General features: G+C 47.2%; 1 protein-coding gene across 1 annotated transcript; it reads right to left on the bottom strand.

The window, feature by feature from the left end:
- Positions 1 to 255: 255 nt before the first annotated feature.
- LOC123452559 (kinesin-like protein KIN-12C) lies at positions 256 to 6,597 on the bottom strand. The gene is made up of 15 exons (XM_045129225.1): positions 6,199 to 6,597; positions 5,963 to 6,106; positions 5,728 to 5,811; positions 5,521 to 5,646; positions 5,374 to 5,433; positions 5,178 to 5,231; positions 5,001 to 5,093; positions 3,982 to 4,077; positions 3,521 to 3,669; positions 3,138 to 3,284; positions 2,900 to 3,029; positions 1,879 to 2,817; positions 1,706 to 1,804; positions 891 to 1,625; positions 256 to 775 (listed from the first exon to the last, which is right to left on the bottom strand). The coding sequence occupies exons 1-15, from the start codon at positions 6,457 to 6,459 to the stop codon at positions 527 to 529; spliced, it is 3,366 nt and encodes a 1,121-aa protein (XP_044985160.1). The 5' UTR covers positions 6,460 to 6,597; the 3' UTR covers positions 256 to 526.
- Positions 6,598 to 8,856: the final 2,259 nt, after the last annotated feature.

Here is an 8,856-nt window from a genome sequence, read left to right as displayed (position 1 = left end):
AGATGCCCTTTTGTCCAGTGTGACATTCGGTTTGTCCACTACACTCAGTACGCATGCCCTTTTGTCACGTTTAACGAGTTTTGTTGTATTATCGAGCGTTTTGTTCACGACACTTGACAAAGTACATGTTTGCCGGGTTTCACGTTAAATGCTCTGCAAGGATATTATTGTCGAGTGTCTGACATAATGCACTCGGCAAAGAGCATAACACCCGGCAAAGAGGAAAATTCCAGTAGTGCGTAGACACATGAACCATAGACATAGTAAAGCCATCAAATGATACACACAGGGTAAAAGTACAAAGTGTCATCATCATACATAAAAAAGGCAAAGCTTTGCCCCAACAGAGGGCACTGAATCATCATAGACATGTATAAAAATCAAGAAATACCGAAGAATCAACGCTTGTTTCCTAATTGTCAACCAGGCTCAGTTGACTTACTCAAGCAATCATTCAAGCAATTTAGAGGCAAACGCAGCAGCTCGTCAGGAGTGGTCACCGTCGTCGCCGGTGGTGGCAAAGGAGTCATTCGAATTCGGACTTAAACGCAGCTCGCCAGGACTGATCGTCGTCGTGGCCGGCGGTGGACGGAGCATGGGCATGAGCATCCTCGCCGCTCTCGTGGCGGTAGAATCCCTCCAGGGCCGACTCCGGCAGCCGGCTCTCGGCCAGGTAGTGCTTCATCGTCTCGATCTCCACCTCGTGCTTCTTCCTCGTCTTCTCCAGCTGCTTCTTCAGCTTCTGGTTCTCCTGCAGCATGGCGGCACTCCTCTCCTGCAAAACAAACACAAGCCAAAAAAATGAGCTTCTTTCAACTCATTTCGAACCACCAAAACGGTTGTACGTAGTAGCTAAGTTCTGCTTGCTGCTGTGAACCGTCCGGCCGGACCTTCTCTTGAGTGGACGCCTCCTCGGCTTCTCTGAGCCTCACGAGCAGCTCGCCGGCGGCATGCACCGCCTCGGCCGTGTCCCGGAGCTGGACGCGGAGCCTCCGGTTCTGCTCCTTGAGCTGCGCCCGCTCCTTCTCCCGGTCGATCCTCACCGTGGAGAGCTCGGCGGCAAGGGCGGCGGCGAAGGCCGTCCCGCAGCCTTTCTTGCCAGCCCTGGCAGCCGCCCGCTTCACCTCCGCGATGCCACCCATGACGCCGCGGTGCCGCTCGAGGAGGTCGTCGTACAGCTCCTGGAGCTCCACGTAGTGCTCGATGATCCTGGCGTGGCCGTAGATGGCCCGCTGGAGGGCGTCGTCCAGCTCCTCCGTGCATTTCTTCTCCTCGTGGAGCTCCGCCTCCGTCTTCTCCGCGTGCTTCCGGCTCGACTCCAGGTCCATCCTCAGCTCCTCGGTGAGAGATATCCACTTGCTCTCGGACTCCATCCATTTCTGCCTCTCTTTCTCCAGCTCGTATTCCTGGTCCGTGCTGCCGTTCCTTATCTGGTCCAGAAGGCTGTCGCTTGCTGTTGATCCGTCTGTGAGAAGTTGCACTTGATCCTTCAGCTTCTGGATTTCGCCTTCAAGTGCTTCCCTCTCATACACATCGAGTGGCGTCCTGCTATCCTCACATTGTTCAGCAATCTTATCTTCAGCGGTTTGTTCACCGTCTTCTGATCCCTTCTTTTGTTGCTCAATCTGCATTTGAGCAGAGAAAAATCGTCAAGGAATGGAAATAATTATCCCAAGTACCCAAGAAATTTACACGCACAACATACCAAGTTGCTCAGTTCCTTGATCTTAGCTGCCTGTTCTTCACATACAGCTTCGAGCTCAGCCACTCTCTTCGAGTCAGTAGTCGAAGAGATGTTACCGTCCTGGAAGAGTACAAATGTGTAAGCAGGTGCCAAGATATGAGAAAAGTAGGAATTATGCCAACAAAATAGCATACCTTGAGGGAAGCATTAGCCAAGTCATTGGATGTGACAGCAGTTGCCGTTACAATCTGCTTCTCTGAGTTTATGTCCTCTGAAAGGTCATCATTTGTATCCATTGCTTTCTTGCAGGATGAACAAATGGTAGAAACCGAACTGGCGTCCCCCTCCGGTAATGCCTGAAGGGCTGAACTTGCTTTTGCTGACTGGCGGGGGTTCAGTGCGAAATGATCAAACGAAAGGCCAACGAACGATTTTCGTGGGGCTGGAGGATTCTGCTGATGGTACTCTATAATGTGCAGGCCCCGTTGGAGACTTGCAGCCAACGAGTCAGTGGGACTAAGCTTGCTCGATTGTAAGGAGGAACGCACTGCACTCTTCCTATACGTTTCCAAATCGGCTTCTCCTGGGCTGGATTCACTTAGCTTGCTTGGAGAGAACCCTGGTGAGGCAATGCTCTTTCTTGCCTTGTGAATCTTTGGAGAAGAGCAGAACATTGCATCTTGGATTGGGCTCAGCTGTTCGGAAGCATTAATTGATAGAACAGATTTCCTGTCAGAAACCTGGTCATGATCAGCACTTGTATTGCTGTGCATTTTCTGGGGCTCTTCCTGAAGTGGACCTTCACTGTCATCTATGACAACCTGATCATCATGTTCCCATGGTCTTGGATTTTCCTCCAAGCGAGGACTGTCCTCTCCACTCTCTGCATCCATGAAGTCATCCAGAGTGTCTTCAGATGAAGAATGAATCTTGCTAATTTGATCACGTAGTTCATGTACATCGTCTTCATCAACATCCATTTCATCCTCCGCTTCAACTTCTATAGGAGGCAAAATTATAGAGCGGTTGAGGCTCACTCGCAAAGTGTGCAAGCTTGCTCGAGCAATTTGTGCATTGAAGTATCCAGTCTCAGATGTTGCGTGCTCTCCAGACTTGGTTCTTACAAGCTCATCCTGCAGGCGATAAAAACACAATTAGCAAATTTCCGTAAACGGTTGCCACATGTGTCTAATCTCTACTGTGCTCCTGTAATACCTTGAGCTGACGGATCTGATCACTCAGACCATTAACATCATCTTCTGATATCTCATTTACCACAGCCTTGTTTGGCATGAGCTTTGCTCGCTCACCAAACCTTAGTGTGCTTAAAGTCTCAGACCTATATCTGCATTTCAGAGGAACAGGCTAATTTAAGAAACAGTAGCTTACCCCCTAACGATAAAGTGCTCAAGAAAATGTAAGGGGCACATGAAAATTCCAGAACCAAACATACCTGTGCTCTGAAGAAATGGAGCACAAAAATGTAGCCCTTGAATTGCCACCTAGTGTATCCTTCAGCACATGTGTCAAACGGGACTGGCTGTATGACAATTCATCTTCCTGGGGCTTTGGTTCTTCTGAAAGAATATTGACTAGTTTCCTGAAATCACAGTCCGTAAACATGAGGTATCTGCCTTTCTATATTCTTGTTAAAGGAAAGATAAATTAGTAAAGAGGCAATGGTGTGTTAGTGTCAATAGTTGCAAAAATGTCACCCACACAATCCGAATGTTTTTATTACAAGAAAGATCAGTAAATATGTATGGTAACAAAAATATCAATCATGCAATCCCGTTAGGAAAAATAATTATTTACTTATCGGTAAAAAAAACATACCCGAGGCTTGAGAGAGACTTTTTAACGTGTCTTTCTTCTCGTGTAATGTTCTTTCCAGCACCATCACTTTCATCAATATCAACACCAGCTAGATCAACAAAGGTAATTTTGCTAGTTTTTGAACTACTAAAGCCATTTGATGACAAATCCTGCAATATTAGTTGAATAAAGTAAGATAAATCACTAATTATATCCTCTTATCAGTAGACTATTCAAAATGAAGTAAGATAAATCACCACATCATTTGGCAGACAATTCAAATTAGAGTAGAATGAACTAGCAGGATATTGATTTCTCAAGTGCTCTAGCACTGATGGGAATACATGATCATTACAATACTTGCAGCCAAATTAGATTAGAATAAACCCTAAAGTGCAAAATGGAGAACAAGCAACAAAAATACACGACAGAAGAAAACAAATTTGCATAAAGTCTTATGACGGGAACAATAGAATGTTTACCTTGCTCCAAGCTTCAATTACACAAGTGAATATCACGTGAGAACGTGAATTTTTTAAGTTCATACTATCTGCGCCAATTTTTCTTTTTGATAGGCCCTGCAAAAGGAAGAAACTCATGCTAACCAAGAAATGTATGCTTGAAAAACTTTGGTATCAAGATAACTAGCAACAGGCGAAGGACACTGGTAGACTGACGCACATTATGGTTATTGTATGTATCACTCCAAATGCAGCAAAATAGTAATGATTCTGAGAGAGCATGGTGAAAATCAAATATTATGAACTTCTATCTGAACATGAACACATGGTAACTGCAGCTGGTTTTCAACACAAGCCTTTGGGTAGCTCTAACATAATCTCTGTAGTGTGAACATAATAGTCTGTGCAAACAACGTTACAAGGTTATCTAGATGGAAAGAAAAAATTCTCACTACAGTGCCTAGAAGATTGCATCACATATATTTTTTAATCACTGAATCAACTATTTCACCAATTTGAACTTTCTTCTTGGAAAAGAAAAATCACGGTGCGCTATTCCCTGTAACTCAAAAGGTGTTTGGTTCGTCAATTTTGGCCCGTAACCTGATTACACCGTAACTTGAAAACGTTACTTGTGTTTGGACCACATGGGCTGTAATCCGTTTCCGTGCAATCAAATTACATCACTACTCACCGCCGATACCGCCCACCCTGCTCCGGAAACGGTTTCCTTTACTGGCGTATTCTGATTCCATTACCATTTACGTTACAGTTTCTGAACCAAACACCTCCTAACTAGACATGAGCTTCAGTTATTATCCTATTGGTTTCTCTGAAAACTATGCATCAAATATATTTTTTAATCATCGAATCAAGTATTTTGACATTTTTTTAACCTTCTTTGTAAGAAAAAGATCACAGTGTGCTACTCCTTGTCACACTAACTAGGCACGAGCTTCAGTTATCCTATTGGTTTATCTGAAAACTAGGCATACACATAATTGAATAGTTATAAGTATTGGTTAGGCCTCTTACAATACCTTCATCAAGATCTGATTTACATCCTCGACTGTCGATACATACTCCTCGGTCAAGTTCTCAACATGGATACCATTGCCAGTGGTCTCTCTTATCTAAAAGGATGGAGTTGGGTAAGACATCTGTATAAACCAGGACAAGTGCACGGTTCAATGTAACTTTCTTGAGTAAGAATATACCTGAAGATTACGTTGAGATGGATCGAGCAGGTCATTGATCTGCTCATTAAATACCTGCAAGAAATTAGAAAGCAAAGAAATGAAAAAAAATCAGTTCCGGGTTCAGTTCTCGATCCTGGAGGAATTGTTCAGACCGTTTCAGTTGTGGTAAACCATATATGAAGATGCATTATTCATCGGTTTTCTAAGTAAGCACCTCGAGAAAGGAGCACCGGCACTGGTAACTTGTGTGCTTCTCCGGGGAGCTCTCTTGGTTCTGCAGCAGGAGTAATAATTCAGCAAGAGAATCGAAGCAGCTTAACTGAAAATTGCCGGGAACTAGAGATAAAGAAAGGGGTCTTACGCCTTGGATTTGGGAGAAGAGGCTACGGAAGAAACGAGGCACGACTCCCCGGTCGGCCCGGTCGGATCGGTTGTCGAACATGGCGGCGAGGGGCCCCCACATGGTGTATGTCTTGCCTGTGCCACTCTGGTATGAATGAATCCACGAGCAAAGGCGTCAGCAGCAGCAGCAGGAACAGAGAAGACAGCACAGAAGAAATCGCAGTACCTGGCCGTAGCAGACGAGGGAGGTGTTGAATCCGGCGAGGGCGCTGTGGATCATGGGCACGCCCACCTGTTGGAACACATCCTCCTGCCAATCACCAATTCAGCATCATCCATCATCCATCCATAAGAATACGCCTCACGGATTACGGGCGAAGGTCCACCAAAGCAAAGCAAGCTGCTTCGGTATGTATGAGATGGCTGACGGGCCGGGCGGAGCAACTGGAAGCGGAGGTTACCTGGGAGGCCCTGTCGTCGAGGAAGCCGTCGACGGCGAAGGCCCGGTCGCCGACGGCGATGGAGTCGGGGGAGGTCCTGCGCACGAAGAAGAGGTCCTTGCCGTCCACCGGCAGGCTCACCGCCGGCCGCACCCGCACCACGACCTGCCACACCCCGCGAAATCCGTAAGCGTAACCGCGACCGACCGACCCGCGGAGAGGAAGAAGCGGACGGACGACGGACGGATGGTGCGTACCTTGACGGCGGGCTCATCGTCGGCTGGCTTCTGCTGAGCGGGCGCGGCCGGTGGATGGGGAGCGGGAACGGCGGCTGCGGTGGGGACGGGCTTGGAGAGGCCGGGCGTGGAGGGCTTGGTGGACGGGGAGGGCGGGGCGGGGGCGGCGGCGAGGTTGGGGTGGAGGTTCTCCTGGTCGTGGGCGGGGGAGGCGACGGAGAGCGGGGAGAGGGAGCGCGAGCGGGAGGTCTGGCGCTTGAGGTTCCGCCGCAGCATCTCCATGGCTGCCGCCCGCTCGCTGGCTGGCCGTCGGCTGGATCTGCGGCGGCGGCCGGGTCGAAGGGGGGAGGAGGAGGAGGAGGAGGAGACGGGAGGCGGTAGGAAGGAGGGAGGCGCTGGTCTGCTTTGCTTGGAGATGTAGATGTGAGGATGGCTGGCTGGCTGGGTGTCCGTTGCGATTCAAAAACTTTTGAAATGGGGATGCGGGGGGGCGAGATGGGGATCGAGGAGAGGAGAGGAGAGGAGCGCCGTTGGGTTGAGTGGAAGGGAGCGCAGGCTGGATCTCGCCCCGGATGCCCGTTAGGGGGCAGAAAGCCGCCAAGGCACCTCCGGGGGGAAAAACCAGGCAGCCCTCATAAAAAAATGAAGAAGAAAAAACCAGGACGTGTAGAAGATTCCAATGTTGGTATTTTTTTATTTCCTTAATATGTATATCTATATACCTTACTAATAAAAAAATAGGTATTCTTAGTTCGTCATGTAAATTTTATAAAAAGCCCCTCTATTTTTATACATAAACCCGCAGTCCAATATATGTGAAAAATAAATAGTTGAGATTTTTTTCCACACGTCTTGTAAGGTGGATCTAGCATAAATTTTGTGCTACGATAGTTCACATAAAGTTGTCCACTAAGTATTTATAACGGCCTTGCTGTGCTGTTGGCTAGGTAGCAACTTTTCCATTGCGAGGACCGGGGTTCGATCCCCACTTCTGCCCCATTTCTTGCATTTTTCTCTCTAAGAGCTAATTAGACGGACGGGCTAATTAAAGTTAGGATCGTGGCTAATTCAAAGGAAAGATTGGATCGGTAGAATATTCGAATGGATTTAATAAAATATGAAAAGATTGTGGTGGGCTAGGTGGAATATTTAAATGGATGTGATTCTTAGTAAGGCAAGGAAGGATTATGTGGTGTGTGGGTTCATAGTCATGACTGTATGCGCATGTATATACGCGTTTGCGCTTGTACTGTATTAAAAAAATTATGTGAGGATAAATAATTAGAGGGAAAGTAAGGATTTGATTGTGGGCTGAATATTTGAAGACGTGTGATTCCCTTAATAAAGAAGGATATAATGGGTGGTAGCCTTAGTAAGAAAGTATTGTGTGAGGTTGGATTTGATTGTCATTTTAATGTTTAGAGGATTGAGGGTGCACACAATATTATTAAAAAAACATTCTTTTGGAGGGGCGCTAACAACAAATTGTCATGTCATTCTCAACAAGCCCAATAATAAAAGTAAATCTCATGCTGCTTAGTCAACTAAAGTCAATGAGCCCTAGGTTATCCATACTCTTCTTCCATAACCATAAGTAATATTAATATGTCAATTAGCATTATAATCTCATTATTTATGGTTTTGATTAATATTAATCTCATGCTACTAAGTGCACTGACGGGGATATAGCCTTAGGGTAGGGTCATAGGTCTCACCAATACGTCCTACCCAAGGGCACCTCATTATTAGTTTAAGGACTACAAGGGAAATCCCTACTGGATCGTGACAACATCTAATCCACTCGGTACGGATCCACTCAGACAAGTACATTCCATCCACTCGGATGACAGTCAACCACTGGGCCGTATGACTCACTCGGTCATGCAAATACCAACAGTCGGCAAGACATCTGTAGTGGGCTGACATTATGGCATCAATGCCCCATCTTGTAACATAGGAGGTGAGGAGGTGGCGCACTCTATATAAGCCACCCCCCTCCACATAGCTGGGGGCGAGTTTTTCTTCTCCCTCGGCGGGCTCATTCTTTCCCTCGAGCTCTGGCTCTCTCTCTACACCATGTAACTCATGTCCATGACAGATAAAACAAAGCCTCTCCGGAGCACGAGACGTAGGGTTGTTATCTCCACTGTGAGAGGCCCGAACTCGCTAAAACCACTGTGTCACCCATGTGCATCTTGATAGATCATGCTCCGTTATCCTACCCCCTTTCTATTGTCGGAATCGTTACCACGACAGTTGGCGCCCACCGTGGGGCATGGCGTCTATCGAGCCATGATGCAGATGGTTATTTCTTTTAACTACCAGTGGCAGATCGATTTCTGCTGGTGCCCTCTATTCGGTTTCATTTTCATGTTTAACACATTTTTTGTATTTTTTCATCTTCGCGATGAGCAATGCATCGCAAGCAACAGAAAAATAGATATCCATCCAAGCAACAACAACGACGTGGAAGAAGGAAACTCTGGTCTTGCACGGTTGATTGCGTCTCCATGTGCGGCTACTGACACAGCCAGTCTCCTCGAGTGCCGACGGCGGCCTCCACACTCCAAGGCTTCCCCAGCCGTCCGCCTGCTCGATGGCGGCGTCCGCGCCATGAAGGCGTAGTCTCGGCCTGCAGTGCAAGTCCCATCCACCAGGTCACCTACCCGACAGCGGCCT

The sequence above is a fragment of the Hordeum vulgare genome, chromosome 5H, assembly GCF_904849725.1.
Source record: "Hordeum vulgare subsp. vulgare chromosome 5H, MorexV3_pseudomolecules_assembly, whole genome shotgun sequence".
NCBI classification, from domain to species: Eukaryota; Viridiplantae; Streptophyta; class Magnoliopsida; order Poales; family Poaceae; genus Hordeum; species Hordeum vulgare.
Note: the sequence above shows the minus strand (reverse complement) of the source record. Positions and strands in the feature narration are given on the sequence as shown.